Below are 18,072 nucleotides of genomic sequence, written 5' to 3'. Positions count from 1 at the left end.
CAATATTATCTATTGTTAAAATTTAAAATCAATAAATTAAAACATATTGTACTATTACATATTAAATTCTTAAAATTGTTCATATTATTACAGTAATCTGTTGCACGATTTTTTATAACGATTCTCGATTTTAAATTGTTATCAGTTATGTAAACACAAAAATTAATGTGCATATTGCCACACTGAAGTAAAAATATATGTCATTATTCTTAACCATTAAATTATTATTTTAATTTTTTTATTATCAGAACATTCAACATTCAGAACATCAGAACTCAGAAGTCAGAAAATTGGAACTTGAGAGGTAAATTAATTTCTGAAGTGTCAAGTGTGTAATGTGTGCTGTAGTACCGTACAGTGTACAGTAACTAATAGGTATCTTCGAGCCAGAACATATATTATTGTTTTAAAAAAAAAATCAATCGTCTTATGCTTTTATACTAAATTTGCATTGATTTTTATAACTTTTTTGTTAGGTACTTTTAGTTTATAAACCAAACATAAGTGCATCATTTTAATAAAATGGAATTCAGTAGCAACTTAGTGAAAGTTCATTTAGCCAACTATCTAGCCAATTTACCATTGCCAAATTCATTTCTTGGTATTTTCAAATTAGGTGGTAAGTAATTTATAAATCAATTAAATAATTATGTATGTTTTGTGTTTGTTGATATTGGTAATAAATATTCTTAAAATCTTTGATACTTTATAGGTAGTATTTATAATAAATGGTGTTATTGTTAACAATACAAAAGTTTTACCTTATGATTTGGACCTAAGATTAGCTATTAAAATGAAACCAATTAGTTTAGTTATAAAATTCTCTATTATACATTCATGTATAGAAATATAATACCCAAATGGGCACCTACCATTTTGCAATTTAATAATTATATTTGAACATGTAACTTATTATGACATGTGATAAAGCCATTTTGCTTAATTTAATGTGTTTTTTGACAAGATTCTATTTTTTTACTAGTCTTAGATACTTCTATGCAACACGTTCACCAATTTCCAGCTTTTTATTCCTACAACTAAATGCTCAAGGGGGCTCCAGTGGGTCATGTTTTAAGGAAATTAATATAGGCAATTCAACATAATGAAATTAATGAATTGTAAGTTATGCAAAGTAAACAAACATTAGTATGTGTGAGTTAAATCCTTAATCATTTTCGGTCAATATTTCCTAGAAATGTCCTGAGTTATAATAGTAAGCAGCCCAATCCAGTAGGTCGGTCATTATTTATATTTGCCGTCAATTAACTTACGTATGCACAGACATTGGCAATGATATTAAATTAGATAAACTTTTTTCAATTTAAAAAAATGGTTTCTAAGCCATAAAGCCAAACAAAACTGAAGGAATTTGGTTTGACAGATTTCGATTTTTAAAACTGATTTTCATTGATTACCAAGTTTACTAGGTTTCTGTTGAGGCAATTTTGAATATCTATTTTTTCAGCTGTGATATCCAGGAAGAAAAATATAATATTTTTGTATTTATGTTATTCATTACTCATTACAATAATTGGAATATTAAAAATCACCTTTGGTCAAACCTAGTAAACTTGTTAATCAATCATAATCCGTTTTCAAAATTAAAATTCGTCAAATCAAATTCCTCCAGTTTTGTCTGACTTTTTTGTTTAAAAGTAACTTTTTTTCATCAAATAGAGTCCCCCTTAATATAAATTTATAATTATATTACTATAATATTATGTTCTTAACATTTTAAATACAACTAACTGCTAACAATTTAAAAAATGAATAAAAAATAATCTAACCTTTAAAATTATTTAATGTAACTATTCAGTAATCTTAATTAACTTAACAGTTAAAATATATTTACCTAAACCAATTGTATTTTATAGGTAAAGATATACTGAAATTAATTCCGTTTTATGCTACAATTGGTGGTGTATGTTACCTTTCATACAGAGTTGTCAAACCAAGACATGTAAGTACTAAATTAAATTATTTTTTAATAAATATTTATGTTGTTTTTTTTTTGTATGTCTAGCCTGTTAACCCTTGTATTAAAAAAGAATCTCCAAAAGTGGTTGACGGTTATGACATCGAAGAGCTAGGTGAAAGTACAGCATTTTGTCGTTGTTGGAGAAGCTCTAAATTTCCTTTGTGTGATGGTGCTCATAATAAGTACAACATTGAACAGAAGGACAATGTTGGACCATTGATAATTAAGAAAAAATAAATAATTATTACTAGTATGAAATCATTGAATACATTTATATAAATGTTTGTTAATTGTTCTAGTTTAGTCTTTTGTTTTCATTCAGTTAAATAGAATACATATTTGCATTTATTGATATATTATATTTCTTTATTTATGGTAAATAATTTATACACGCTGAATGTGTATTAAATCTTTCATTACAGAATCATCACAATCTTCTATCAGCAGTTCTCGTTTTGATATCTTCAAGCTAAAAAATAATGGTTGAAGCTTATTAGTCCATATTATCCTTTTATTTTTTAAAAAATATTAAACCTACCTATATAATCATAATATTATTGTAAAAATAAAGCATTTCTATACTAATTTCTCTTTTAAATCTCATAAATATCAAGTTATTTGATGTTAAAATGATATCAGTTAAACTCTGGTTTCTTAATATAACAAATTTATTATATATTTAAAATTTATTTATCCAATAATTTGCTATTTTTTGGGTTTGTATTTATTCATACATTTGATGCCAATATTTCAGCTGTAAATCTATTGTTGTTTTTTTTTTAATAAAAGCTCTATAAAAAAATGTAATAGTTACAGAAAAGTAATTCTGAATTAAATTTTTAATTATTTATTAATTTAACCATGTATTAATTTATAGTATAAATTTATGCTCAAGATGTGTAGTCAAAGAGAGAAGCTAATTAAAGCTATACAAATATAAATAAGTACAATAATCCTATATACACCTATAATCTAATTATTGTTCATATACTCGTTCGTTTATTTAGAAAAATAATTTTGCTTCCCAAAGAACATGGTCAATACATCTAAATTCTAATACATTAAAATACTCACTTTTGAACTTTTTTCAAACATAATGCCGAACATGCCAGCACCATGACCGCAATAACTGTAAGTACAATTAAACTTAATGTAATTGATGTCCAGCTATCAATGTGATTATTGTAATATTTATTTTCGATATAATTTTCAGTATAATTTTCGGATATCTTAGCAATGACATTGATAGGTTGTGAAGACGGTTTTGATACACCATCATTAAATCGCTTTTCGATTGTTTCTTGAAAATTGTTAGGTGGTTCATTCGTTATCGTTTCATTGTTTCCAAAATAAAACATTGGTGGCTGAGTTAAATTATAAGGTTCCGGTGCTTGTATAATCCTTACATGTCCATCTGATGGAAATTCTAGTGGAGGTGTAGGGTTAGTATCTGGTAAAATTGTTGTACAAATGATTACTCCTAAAAAACAAAAATATTCAAATATTATGTATTGGAAACTTATAAGCAATCTTTTATAATTTAAGGTCCCCACACACTGCAGCGGTGGCGGTGAATTGCTGCAGGACACATTTCACCGCTCACTGGCAAAGCCAAGACAATAGAATTTAACGCCACCGCTGCAGTGTGTGGGGATACTTTATACTTTATAGTAGGTATAATATATTATTATTTATTAGTTTATAAATATAAGTATTTGCTCCAAGATAAATACAACATCTTTATGGACTTAATAAGGACTTCTCTTCTCTAAAGTGTGAACGTTTTACATAATTTTTTATTTGCTAGATAATGTTATTCGCAAGTTTATTCCGCAAGAAACCATTTTTCTATTTAATCTCATTATTACGCAACAACCATTGTTGGTACTGACATACTGGTACTTTTAAAATTCTTTGAATCGTTAAATTCTTCTCAAAATTTCATTACAATTGCCTATACTAAACTCCTTATTTAACAGATATAATTTTACGGCGGACACATGTTTTTTTTTTTTTCAATGATCTACAATTAAGCAATCTAATCTCGTCATCGCCGCCCTATTTGTTGGTTGTTAATAATTATTGTTCATAAATCATTAATGGAACTTTCCCCATGAAATTTTAATAGATTTCCGCTTATGTGTGAGTTTCAAGTGGGGTTCAATGAGTGCAGTGGAGAATCTAGAATTTTTTAGTGGGGAGGGGGGATGTTTATTATTTAACAACTGGATACGCCATTGAATAAAGATACCAAAAATGACTTTCTCATACACACATGCACGTTTTAATAACTTGATAACTATTTAAAATTATAAAACTCTCTATACAAATAGTATACGGGAACACTACATTAAAAATTTTAGTTTAATTATGATTATTGTTTAAAAAAATCCATATTTGTACGTTTTTAATTACAGTTCAAAATGAAATAAGATTAGTGTGAGTAAACCTATACGATACATAGACATTTTTCTGAAAATCAAATCTTTCTTCAGAACTAAAATTGGACAACATAAACTACCTTTAATTTTGTCAACATTTTGGGTCATTTGAACTTAATATAAAGTGTTTTATATTTATATACAAAAACAAAATTACTATATCTGTAATCCATCATATAATGTTAACATATTTTACGCCTGTACCCATAGGCGTCCCCGAGGGGGGTGAAGAGGCAATCGCCGCCTCCATAAGCCATGCGATGTTCTGTTTTTGCTAATATATAAATACATTTTATAAATTTTGTTAATTTTGTCAAGCGGTATTCAAGACTAACATGTTTTCGCCGTGGAATTTACCTGAAGACGCCCCTATCTGTAGTTACCTTTTTATCCATTGGCTATCGCTTATTCAAGGTCATATAACAATTGCATTAGTAAAAAGGTGGGCCAAGTGGGTGTCGCTCTGCTGTACAGTAGGTTACAAATTTCATGTAGGTACCTACAGTAATTTGTTTAAAAGTTGCACATAAAAATTCCCGTTTTTTCTTAATTTTTCTTTTGTTTTTCAAGACGTTTTTGAAAACTACTGGAAAATTTTTATTTTTGACCCCCCCAAAGTTCCAACTAGATTTACTTTCCTATCAGAAAAAATACCGTTGAAGAAAATTTAAGCATTTTTACTGTCCTAAAAGGTGATAACAGACACAAAAAAAAAAAGGTGGATAAGTGGGTGTCGCTCTGCTGTACAGTAGGTTACAAGTGGGTCACTGTAATGGATGGTGTTAAATTTGAATTCAATGATATAATATCATTGTATAAGAAAAACGATTCTGAGCGAAAACTGTCAGTCAGCCTATGATATTACCATAGTATATTTGATGATATTATTGTGAATTAAGTAATTTATATATAACCTATTTACGTGGAGCCTTGTTTTAAATTTTCAATCCTTAGCCATAACATTTTATACATTTTTAACTACAAAATAATTAATAAATTATAAATTTGACAAATGTTGTCAACATTTGAACTTTAAATGCTTATAAAAAAAAATTGTGCCTATGTATTTTTAAAATTTTTCAACTGCTATTAGAACGATATATCAGGAGCCTTATATTAAATTTTCACGCTTTTTTACCCAACAAAAAAATTTTTGTTGATATTTATAGAAAAAAAACTAAAAAAATTGAAAACTGACAATGTCCGTAAACCGCTCAAAAAGAGTCAAACTATTTTCAAAATTTTATGGTGTATAGAAAATGATAATATAAACATTCAGTGAAATTTTCAAATATCTACAGTCATTCGTTTTTCAATTACAATAAAATAAGAAATCAAGTAAATATCAAATGTTGTAAAAATATAAATTTCAGACGCTCATAAAAATTTAATTTAAGTTTTTTGTAGACATTTTTTTTTAATTAAGGTAGACAAACTTATGAGTAATCATATATTACATTTTAAAACCTTAGATTTAAAAAGAAAAATTTTTATGAATTCTCAACTCAAAATAATTTGCTAATTTTCGTGATTTTTCAGTATTTTGTCAAAATTTGAACTTTAAACGCTTATAAATAAAAATTGTGACTAAGGATTTTTAATTTTTTTCATCTGCCTTTGAAACAATAACCTAGGAGCCTTCTATTAAATTTTCAAGCTTTTTTACTCAACAGATAATTTTATTGATATTTATAGAAAAAAAAACTAAAAAAATTGAAAACTGATAATGTCCGTAAACAGCTCAAAAAGAGTCAAAATATTTTCAAAATTGTATGGTGTATAGAAAATGCTAATATAAACATTCAGTCAAAATTTCATGTCCCTACGGTCATTTGTTTTAGAGTTACACCAAAAACCAAAATCGATTTTCTCGAAAACAGATTTTGCGTAAAAATTCCCGTTTTTCCTTAATTTTTCTTTTGTTTTTCACGTCGCTTTTGAAAACTACTGGGAAATTTTTACTTTTGACCCCCCAAAGTACCAAATAGATTCACTTTCCCATCAGAAAAGTTACTGTTGAAGAAAATCCAAGCACTTTTACTGTCCTAAAAGGTGATGACAAACACAAAAATAAAAAAATAAAAAAAACGCACATCATTGTAAAATCAATACATTCATCGCTTCGCTCATAATCTAAAAAAACACATCATTGTAAAATCAATACATTCATCGCTCCGCTCAGAATCTAAAAATAATAATTGGTTAATTTAAACTTTAGTGTTATAATAAGATAGTATTAAGACCGGCAACTAAACAATATATTGTTAAATCACAAACAATAATATTAAAACAGCGCACTGTATCTACTCTTATTATAGGGCTTGGTAAAACAATTTTCACAATTTATTTATTAATAAAAAAAAATTAAATAGTTCCTTGCAAGTTGTAACCTATTTCATATTATATATTTATTTAAATTTATGTCTATCGATTATTAATTTTTCATTAATCAATATCAATTGTCAACGTGAATACACACAACATATCAGTCAAAACATAGTGTTTACATGTGATAATCATAGATGTGACCATCTGAGATCTAAACAAAGAATTCATCATTGGAAGCTTATACTGTATGTGTTGTATAGCGACAGATTAGCTTTGATTATATTATATTTATGCTACTTTGACGGCGAGTTTACAACCCATATAATTAAATTATTTAATTTTTATTTAAAGTTTATAATTATTTTATATTTTTAAGTGCATATAATATGTGGTGAGAGTAGGTGACAGGTTACTTTTCATTGTAATATAAGGTGGGGGATACAACCCCCCCCCCCCCACCATATTTTAGCCCTAGTTGCGCCACTGGTATACTCCAGTCGGCTAGCCAACAAGTAGGTACACCGACGAAAACAAGATTATATAATTGTAAGGGATAAGTAGGGGTATGTCCTCTCCAACCCTAATGTGGCAAACGCCTTTGTATAAATAAATGTAACCATGCTAAATAGTAAATATAATAGAAACGATAAACGTTGGCAGTTCGATCGCTTACTTATCGGTGACCGGTGTCTCGAACAATGATCATGAAGCTTAAACCATGTAATTATTGACGAATAGTACGGGTTAAGAGCTGGTATAAATTAACCGCTACAGTCTACAAGTAACTAGTAGTAGTAGTAGTGTTGTATTAACAATTGCGTTGTATTAACATGTTTACAACCTGTAACTTGTAAGTATATCTGAAGTAATTGAGCTTGGTGGCCAGGTCGACGTTATATTCACGTATTTTAGAAAAGATTCGATACTGTTGAGTGTTGACTATGGTCTATGGTATCTTATTCCGCGAGCTAAATACAGTAAGTATTTGTGACCCGTTAATTTCCCGGATAAATCCTACTTAAGTAACAAGTAACAGTTTGTTAAGGTCCACTATGCTTCTGCCTTCTGTACTAAATAACGTGACTCCCGGTTTTCCTACTCCTATACACAATTATACTCTGTTCCGAACGGTCACTTTTCGCGCATACAACCAACCGCTGCGGCAGTGCAAAGGCCAAACTTCCCCCACCTTGCTAGCCAACGTTTCTCGAAGATGTTGACGATCTTTGGCTAGGAAGGTGGGGGGAAGTTTGGCCTTTTTGCACTGCCGCAGCCGTTAATTGTATGCGTGAAAAGTGACCGTTCTCTTTTAGAATAGGGTAAACTTCACAATTACTTACTTAATGGTATTAGGTTTTATTAAGTCACAATTTCTCTTAATTTCTCTTGTGTTTTTCTCTTTAAAGACCTAAGAATTTACCTCACTCCTACCTTAATTTTCAACCATTACAAATATGAACATATAGGCTCTCATAGACTCATAGTTTAGGGTTTCATAAAGCGAAATACAAAAATATTTTGTTCTGACAACTGCTTCCGCGTCCATTTTGTTCGATCTATAATCTATATTGGAGTGTGGAATGGTTGTTTGGAACCCTTTTACTTGGCCAAAGGCCAGCTGCGTATTGAAATTTGAAAGTGTCTAAAACAAATTTCTCGCTTGAGTTACCCGTATCACTAAGACTGCCGATTGGTAAGACCTTTGGAAAAATAGACAAAATAAGTTGATCTAAATGGCATGTCATTAGAATGACAAAATTATTAACCAGATGAAATCGAGTTATTGATGAGTTAAGACTAAAAAAACCAGATAAGTCGTGCTCTGTCGGATAGTATATGTCGAGTGTATCTCATCATTGAGTAGGTATAGGTAGGTCACTGCAGTGGCGGATCTATGATTTTTTTATGTTGGGTGCTATGTTGATAATAATGCTCCTTAAGTACTTATCATGATCAACTTATGTGTTAAAAACAAATTTAACCTTTTTGTTGGTAGTTGGTAGTCTACATATAGTAATATGTAGTCTACTATCACGGACTAAGATATCTTAGTCTGTGTCTACAATTAATATGTTTAGTTCTACGCAAGGTGTATTGATATCAATACACCTTAGTTCTACGTGATAACTGATATCAAGTAATTTATAATAAAAAAAAAAGTTCAATATGTGGAATGGTGGGTGATTATCCACTCCAAAGCCAATGGGAGGGGATCTGACCCCCCCTCCCCCGCGTCACCCCTTGAATACGTCACTGCTAGCATTGAGTACAAATTACAATATAATTATTATACTCAATGCTGGCAATGCTGCTAGGTATTCGTTATACAGTAGGTTAAATTTATTTTTTCTATAAACATTGAATTTATTTTATTAGGTATAATATTTTAATACCTCGTAAATAAATATATATATTATATGTAATAATATGTATTATATTACTGTTATTAACTTTTGAGTCAATACTGATTTTTCGTAGAATGGTGTGATAAATAAAGGTTTATTATAAAAAGGTAATGTCTATATTAAAATTAATATTAATGTCATTGTGAATAGGTATAAAATATAATAATAGGTACCTATACGTAAAAATATCAGTCCTCGTGATTTTTTTTCTCAAATTACTATAAAACAATTAAAATTGTAAATCTTCGTTTAAATATTTAATTTCAAAAAACTGACCCCAACATATATCTATTGTCTACACAAATAATACAATTGTGCTTAAATGTTTGTAATTTAAAACAAAAAAACAAAAAATTTGATGAAACTAAGAACTACTTATGAGGAACTTTGTTTTACATTTTTAAGCCTTAGCTATAAAAATTTTATATTTTATAAATTTTTCACTAGGTACAAAATAATTTGATATTTTCGTGATTTTTATGAGTTTTGTCAACATTTGAAAAATAAGTACTATAAAAATATTATGCCTATATTTTATATAATATTTTTGAACGATTGTTATTTTTTAATACTATTTTAGATTTAAGTAAGTAACTGATATGTTTGTACTTTACAAACACCAATACACAATAGTACATTAGTACCACAATAGTACATAAGTAACATAAATTTAATATTATATAAATTAGTTTAAAATTGTTGATTCATAATTAATAAGTAGTAACCAAACTTGAACTTAAAATAACTATAATATACTGTATAAGTTCAATATTTTTTGTAGGTATATAGTGGTATACAAATATACAAAGAATTTATATTGATACTAATATTTTCTAGGTATTGCTAAAATGATAAGAACATGACCTTTAAAATACGTGTATTAAAATCATCATAAAAATAATATAATTGTTTTTATCAATTGGTCAATTATTATTATTTATTAATTATCTTAATTGTATAAAAAACACTTTATTATTAAATAATATGTAGGTGAATTTGTGATATCGTAAACAACATAATTTGATTGATTAAAATACTTAATTGTATAGAGTATAGACTATTGTTTATTAAAAGAAAGAATCCTCAAAATTAAAGATTCAAGTATTTTATTGGAGGGTACCATCGCTGGATGATTTCCCTCATCTTGTGCTTCATGTGTTATTTTTATTATGTATATAGTGTTATGTCAGTCATCTATTTAATTATTGTGTCATGTAATACAGATTGTAAATGTTCTAAAATAAAAAAAAAAAAGTATTTTATATTTTAATGCCCCAAAAAGTAGGTAATGACAGACAGAAAGACACGCACACACGCATCTACTTTTCATATTAAATCATAACATGCTTAACTCAATTCTTCCTCAAGAAAATAGTAATGGTATACCTACGTTTCTAAAATCCAAAATTGCTATAGTTGAAAATAAAAATAAGTAATGTTAAGGTAAAGCATTTTTATTATTAATTTCTATCATTCTATATGGATTAGGTATATACTAATTTATTTTTATTTATTGTTTAAACACCCTAAATGGGTAAATAGTACAGTAACAAAGACAAACATAAATTTGTAACCTAACCAAAGACAGAATTCCCATACTCCCCAAAGCCATTATCATGGACCTATTATGCTAAGTACACAAAGTAATATAATTGAAAAACTACTTGATGAAATTTTGATGTTAATCATCCGCTATTTAATTTACTGTATAAAAGGGGGATTTTCATTTGAAAAACAGAAGTTTTTATCTTCACGAAACACTCCCGAAGTAGTACAAAAAAAATTCAAGAATTTGAAATTATGGTTACTTTAAGTATAGTAAAATTTCAAAAATTAGATTTTGAATAACTGCATTATTTAAGAAAAAAAGGGGACTGTATGCTTGGTGAATCGCCCTGTATAATTACTATCGTTATCTCAAATCTCTGGGTATTATAAACATTTGTCTATAATAGGTGTACCTACTATTAGTTGGTACCTATATTGGTGCGCCTATATAATTTATTTTGAAAATCACTTACTTAACGTCTTTTTAGTTGGCAAGTTAGATTATCAGAAATGTTAATATTATATCACAACATATACAAGAACGGAACAGTGGCGTATCTACGAGGTCGGGGATATGGAGGTCGTAATAATTCCTGGGACAACGATCTTTAACTATACAATTTTTTGATACTACATAAAAGTAATTAAACTTAAAGAACTTATAAGATCGTGATTATACATGGTATTTAATTTGATATAAATTATTTTATTTGTGTAAGATAAGTTTAATTATGTTGATTGTTGCATGCAATGTATGTGTTACCAATTAAAACTAAAACCAAAAAGATAAATAATATATATTGCTTTATGAGAGGGAGTATACAATTTAGAATAAAATTACGAATGCTATAAAACATTGCAGTTATAGTGTGAAAAAAATAACACTACAATAACATAATATCAATTATTATTATTGTTTAAGGAATAGGTAATTAATTTAATAAATATTTTACTCTTTAACCCTTAAAAAAACTACGAATTCTAAATCATTAACTAGCTATTAGATTATTCCGTACATCAAAGTTTACCAGTTGAAAATGAAAATAAAAGAGAGTGATTAACAATGTTTTTTAATATCTTTATTTGTTTACTAACTAATTAGACTATTACAGACTATACTATATTAGCAGCTGTACTATCATATCTACTTTGTATTATATATCTACTGCTATTGGGATTTTGGAATTTTATAGGTACATAAAGATTCCACGATTAATTTTTGAATAAGAATACTTATTTACAATTTAGTATATTACAATCATACCTGCCACAGGGAGACCAGAAAAATATTGAATGACAACGACGAATTTTTCTTTTTAAATCTAATATTTGAAAATGTAATATAAGATTACTCATAAGTTTGTCTACCTTTATAAAAAAAAAAAATGACTACAAGAAACTTAAATTAAATTTTTATGAGCGTCTGAAATTTATATTTTTACAACATTTGATATTCACTCGATTTCTCATGTAACAATTTTCTTATTTTATTGTAATTAAAAAACGAATGACTGTAGATACTTGAAAATTTCACTGAATGTTTATATTAGCATTTTCTATACACCATAAATATTTTAACTCTTTTTGAGCTGTTTACGGACATTGTCAGTTTTTAATTTTTTTAGTTTTTTTTTCTATAAATATCAATAAAATTTTATTTGTTGAGTAAAAAAGCTTGAAAATTTAATATAAGGCTCCTGATATATCGTTCTAATAGCAGTTGAAAATTTTAAAAATACATAGGCACAATTTTTTTTTATAAGCATTTAAAGTTCAAATGTTGACAACATTTATCAAATTTATAATTTATTAATTATTTTGTAGTTAAAAATGTATAAAATGTTTAACTTTTATGGCTAAGGATTGAAAATTTAAAACAAGGCTCCTCGTAAATAGGTTATATATAAATTACTTTATTCACAATAATATCATCAAATATACTTGGTAATATCATAGGCTGACTGACCGTTTTCGCTCAGAATCGTTTTTCTTATACAATGATATTATATCATTGAATTCAAATTTAACACCATCCATTACAGTAACCCACTTGTAACTTACAGTATAGCAGAGCGACATCCACTTATCCACCTTTTTTTTAAATTTGTCTATTCATGATTAAGTGCACCTAAGACGTATTAGTTCAGATTAGTTTATAAGTGTATAACTACTAAGTATTAATTATTATAACATATTTTTTTATTTGAAAACTTAACATTAAATATTATATTATAATACTCAATATTTGTTATAAAAACACCCTTTTAAAATTAGTTGATAAATTACTAGGTATGTTAGTTAGGTAAAGTGTAAGATCTCGTTTCAAAAATATGTGCTAAAAAAATTGATGAATCAATCCAGTATTTTTCAAACTTTTGTTGCTTTTGCATTACGCGTTTGTCACATAAGTATATAGGTACAAATAAAAAAAAAACAAAATCCATTATATTGTTAACTAATAGGCATATTTATGGTTTCTGAGCTTTACTCAGAATCTGAAATGTAATAGAAGTTATCTATATTGGTTAAAATTATTTATTTATAGGTAGGTATAAATAAAATAGGTATAAATTGTTTAATTGCATATAATATTATATAGATACATCAAAATTATGTAGCTTAGGTTAGGTTAGGTTAGGTTAGGTACCTATTGAATGTATACAATAGTATATTGATTTAGATTATGTTTTCTTTTGATAATGTATTATTTTCAATTTTAATTGCATAATATAAACATAAGCTGTTAGAACTTCGAAAATAATTTTTTGAATGTACTTTAATACACAATTGTGTTCTAAAAAAAAGATTAAATAATATTTAATTTGTATATCATGTATATAAATACAAAATGAAAGATAAACGAACGGTTGAAAAACTAACGGTCAAAAAAAGGTCAGTCAATTTTTGACCGACCAACAAAGATATACTTTTACATAATATACTGGGTGATTATTTTGACAGCGAACACTCATTATCCCGAAATGTAGTAACATTTTTGGAAATATTTTTATTATAATTAGAAGGAAGTATGACATACTTTTTAGAAAAAAATAATATTTTTACTATTTTTTATTGTTTTTATTTTTACCTATTTTTTTATGTAATTAATATTTATTATATTTAGATTTGCATTTTAACAATATTATTTTACAACTAATAAAATCTAGTTTCAAATTTAATTTGTATGTATCAAAGTTTTCAGAAAATATTCTGCTTAGGGATATGCAATTACGAAAGTATAATCCCATTTAAAACGGTACCTAATTAAAATGAAAAAAGAACGATATTTTTTTCAAAAATGTTGTTCTAACATTTTTTTTTAAAAACATAAGAATAATATTCTTAAAATTAAGTGTTTTTCGATAAAAGAATCATCCTATAGTATATTATTACACTGTTGTTGTTAATCGTTTAACTGTACGTTTACTATCGATTATTATGTTATTATATTGATATAGTAATATTAGTAACTATAATATATTAAACTATTACTGGTGTGTATCTAATAAGAAAGGGGACGTCATGTACTGTCGTTCTGATACATCATCTCCACTCACGCAGCATATATTATAGGAATAACGTATAAAATACAATAATAATGTACAAGTAGGTGCCTATATAGAAACACAAACGCGTTCTTTTTGGTTTGTTTTTTTCTACAATAATATGGTAATCTCGGCAATGTAAATCAATTATACAATCGTATGGGAAATTTTGACACACTCATCATGTTGTCGAATAGTTTACACAGTATATACTATAATAATATATTATATAATATAATAGTACCCCTAGACCCTAATATATATTATTATTTATTTAAACTTTTTTGAGGCATTAGTGCACTACTACACTACACTATATAGTGCATCGGCGGGACACTCGTAGCGTCAACCCGCATTATTATAAGGTCCACGCGCGATCGTCGTCGCCGTCGCTTAGGTACATAATAATATTGTTATTGTATTATTATGTATGACTATTAAATTGACTTATGATACAAATTTATAGGCACATTGCATCATATTATAATATTATAAAATAAATTAGTAATTAAAATTGAAAAATACCGAACTGACACATATTATATTATAGCAGAACATTATTATTTATTGATACCTACTCGTTAATAATTCACATAATATTATGACATAAAAAGTATTATATAGCATAAAGGTGGTAATAATACGGTATACTTATTATAATATTAATAGTTAAATTATTACGGGATAATAGAAAAAAATTAAACTGCATGAAAACCGGTTCTCGAAAGAAATAATTATATTTAAAAAAATGTATAGTAACACCCAAATACGATTTTATAATAATAATATTATTCTGCATGTTTATATGTATATTATATAGGTGTATATAGCTGGTAATCGATACATTATATAGAGGTAATAATGAAAAACGTCCAACTGTGACATAGTGAGACTTGCGTGACGCGTGTTAAGAGGGTTGGCCAACAAGATGTATCACCCCCGGACATTTGTTATATTTATATTTAAGTAATTTAAATAATAATAAATACAAATTTCGTAATCCACGGTTATCGATGGTGAAAAATCAAAAATTAAAAACAAAACAAATACATTTGTATTTATTATTTTTAATGATTTTTGAATAAAGTATTGAGGTTTTTACAAAAGTATTTGATTCGATATTTACTTCATTGATTGTTTTGTAGATGACAGTAATCGGACAAGTCAATTTTAGGTCAATCTAAAACATAATATTGTATTGTGGATATTTCGTTTTGGTCATCACCCTCTAAAATAATATTGTAAATACGGCACTGAGTCACACGCGTCACGTCTAAAACTTATATTATAAAGATATTATATAGGTACGTATCTATATTTGAATATTTAAAATTTAAGGTTCGGAACTTAATGCGTTTACATGTTTATAACCTGTATCTCAAAGAAAAAATATATTATACATAGATCATATTTCCAAAATTTTTTGTTGCGTGTAATATTTGTGTGATTATATCATGTTATGTCCATTGTAGTTTATAATTGTGTTTAATTTATATCATAAATATCATATTATGTAGCAGCATATGAACATAATATGATAATAATAATAATACGGAATGCGTCGTACGAAATATTGTTATTGTGTCGTATAATATAATAATATAATAATATAATAGCACATAATGTATGATATATCATATTATTATTGTTATTACGTACCGACGGTGTGCAGAAAGAGTACGGTGCAAACGTACAAGGTCGTCTTCGGCGGATCGTACAACATTTTGCTGTCTCGTCCGTGATGCGTCTTCGCGGCCCGGCTTTATAATAATATTGTAAAGTCACGTCAAGTAGTAATAAATCTCGACGGCCAAAATATGCCTATTTTGCCTCCGTACTAGTCACCTCCGTCTCCGTGGATATTATATCATTCAGAAGCGCAGATGACGTATATATAACGTGCTATATTATTGCTTTAGCCGTTGGTGTTTGTAGTGTTGTTGTTGATTATGTTGATGTTGTTGTTGTTGTTGTTAATGGAATTGTGATGCGAGTACGTAACTGACGAACTGGTTTCAGAATATTATGCAGCGCGGCTGCAAAAGACCTGCTAGACAGCGAATGTATTTGCACGACCGTTCGTCAGGATCGACAAAACCGAAAGAAAAATATAATTATTGTAGGTGGCGGCGGAACACTACTAAATTCTTGAAAACTGCCGCCAAGATGAAAAAAATGTAATATAATATACAGTAGGGCCGAAGGGAAGAGAGCTAAATTTCTCCCACCAGCCGCGCGCGCGGCACGCGCTCAGCTGCAGCAGCTCTGCGGCCGGTCCACGGCGACATTCGCGCGCACCAACGACCGCCTCTCCTCGATTGCATATAATAGTAACCTCACCGAGTAACCTCCTCGATGTATTTTATTTTAATATTTTGCGTACCTATAATGTTATAGGCCCGCGGCAGGTTGCTGCTTGCCACTGTTTTTATTCACGTGCAAACCGTTAAGTAATAATAATTAATAAATAATAATAAAATATCATGTACCTAGGTGGCTAGGTACCTATATATTATTACATCTTATACGTATAACGTATACATATTTATTAGCACATAAACTGTAATCATGCATACAGTGTAATATGTGCATAATAATGTATAGCTGCGAATTGCGATCGACATCAAATGTAATTTTATCGATCGCTCAATCGGTGCCATATAATATAAAATGGAGCAACTACAGATGAAATGTAGGACTGTAGGAGGTGGGTCTAAACCATGTAACTATTACTAATTATTAATTTTTATTATTATAATACAGTCGATTTTTCAGGTAAGTAGTTAAAATTTGAAGTGTAAACTTTGCCCAAATTTTATAGATTCTGAGTGAAGTGATGAATAAATTGGGTTTACAATGGCATGTTTTTTTTTTATAGTTTTTCTTTCTTTTATTACATTTTGGACTTTTTTGGAGTAAAAATACTTCAATGTTAAATAATTTAAGGGTAGTATTTAGCAGTCTGGATCTAGTTGGTACTTTCAAGAAGGGGTATGGTAAAACTAATTGCAATTAATTACATGTAATCAAAAAATAAATTATGAAAATTTCATATTATAGCTTTTTTTAGACATAAAAATATAATTTCAAAATATGTTGGCTCTTTTAAAGCTATTTATAGACGATTGAGATATTTGAATTTTTTGGTTTTTTTGTTGGTATATGCCGATAACATTTTTTTCAAAGCTTGGTAATATAATACCAAATTTTTCAAATGTAATTCTATTACAATTTACTGTAGTTAATAAATCTTAAAAATAATTAATCACAATTTTTTTTATAAGCATCTAAAGTTTATATTTTAAAGAAATCCGTCAAAATGACAACAATTTGTAAATCACTTTGTAGTTAAAAATGTATAAAATGTTTAACTGGGTCATTCACTCATCGCTTATCATTCTTTCGTGAACACGCAACTGTTTCGCCACTGTGTACCGTCGATTCATGACGATTCACGACATTTTGTATCAAACCATTTTCTGGGCACCGTCCGCGAGTACGAATATACTATATTATAGTATATAGTGATATGCCGTATTGGCATCACCATCTGATAACATTTTGGCAAAAGAAGTTTTGAACGAGCCTTCCATACTACCTCCGGGATCTGGTCCGGCGAAATGCACCAAAAGTCTCCCGAAGAATGAAGATTACTCGTCGGATGTCTATATCAGTCATCTATATTATTCACAGGTTCTACGCATTACGATGCTGATTTAGAATTAATTATTTCATTCAGCTATACACATAATTTATTATAATATATAATAATATAATATTATGTACGAATATTGAGACTAACACTTTTTTTTATGTACCTACGTAAT

General features: G+C 27.9%; 2 protein-coding genes across 5 annotated transcripts; one reads left to right on the top strand and one right to left on the bottom strand.

Annotated features, from left to right (window-relative positions):
• Positions 1–148: 148 nt before the first annotated feature.
• On the top strand, positions 149–2,788 carry LOC132943874 (CDGSH iron-sulfur domain-containing protein 2 homolog A). Of its 4 annotated transcripts, XM_061013011.1 has the most exons (5): positions 149–304; positions 477–619; positions 1,875–1,960; positions 2,024–2,228; positions 2,401–2,788. In XM_061013011.1, the coding sequence occupies exons 2-4, from the start codon at positions 523–525 to the stop codon at positions 2,213–2,215; spliced, it is 375 nt and encodes a 124-aa protein (XP_060868994.1). In that variant the 5' UTR covers positions 149–304; positions 477–522; the 3' UTR covers positions 2,216–2,228; positions 2,401–2,788. The 4 variants fall into 4 exon arrangements, with proteins under 4 accessions (XP_060868994.1, XP_060868993.1, XP_060868995.1 ...); XM_061013010.1 differs by lacking the exon at positions 2,401–2,788 and having other exon boundaries at positions 2,024–2,332; XM_061013012.1 differs by lacking the exon at positions 2,401–2,788 and having other exon boundaries at positions 244–375; positions 2,024–2,332.
• LOC132943873 (uncharacterized) lies at positions 2,317–16,443 on the bottom strand. The gene is made up of 3 exons (XM_061013009.1): positions 15,905–16,443; positions 3,053–3,458; positions 2,317–2,447 (listed from the first exon to the last, which is right to left on the bottom strand). The coding sequence occupies exons 1-3, from the start codon at positions 15,966–15,968 to the stop codon at positions 2,363–2,365; spliced, it is 555 nt and encodes a 184-aa protein (XP_060868992.1). The 5' UTR covers positions 15,969–16,443; the 3' UTR covers positions 2,317–2,362.
• Positions 16,444–18,072: the final 1,629 nt, after the last annotated feature.

Source organism: Metopolophium dirhodum, chromosome 4, assembly GCF_019925205.1.
Source record: "Metopolophium dirhodum isolate CAU chromosome 4, ASM1992520v1, whole genome shotgun sequence".
Taxonomy (NCBI): domain Eukaryota; kingdom Metazoa; phylum Arthropoda; class Insecta; order Hemiptera; family Aphididae; genus Metopolophium; species Metopolophium dirhodum.
Note: the sequence above shows the minus strand (reverse complement) of the source record. Positions and strands in the feature narration are given on the sequence as shown.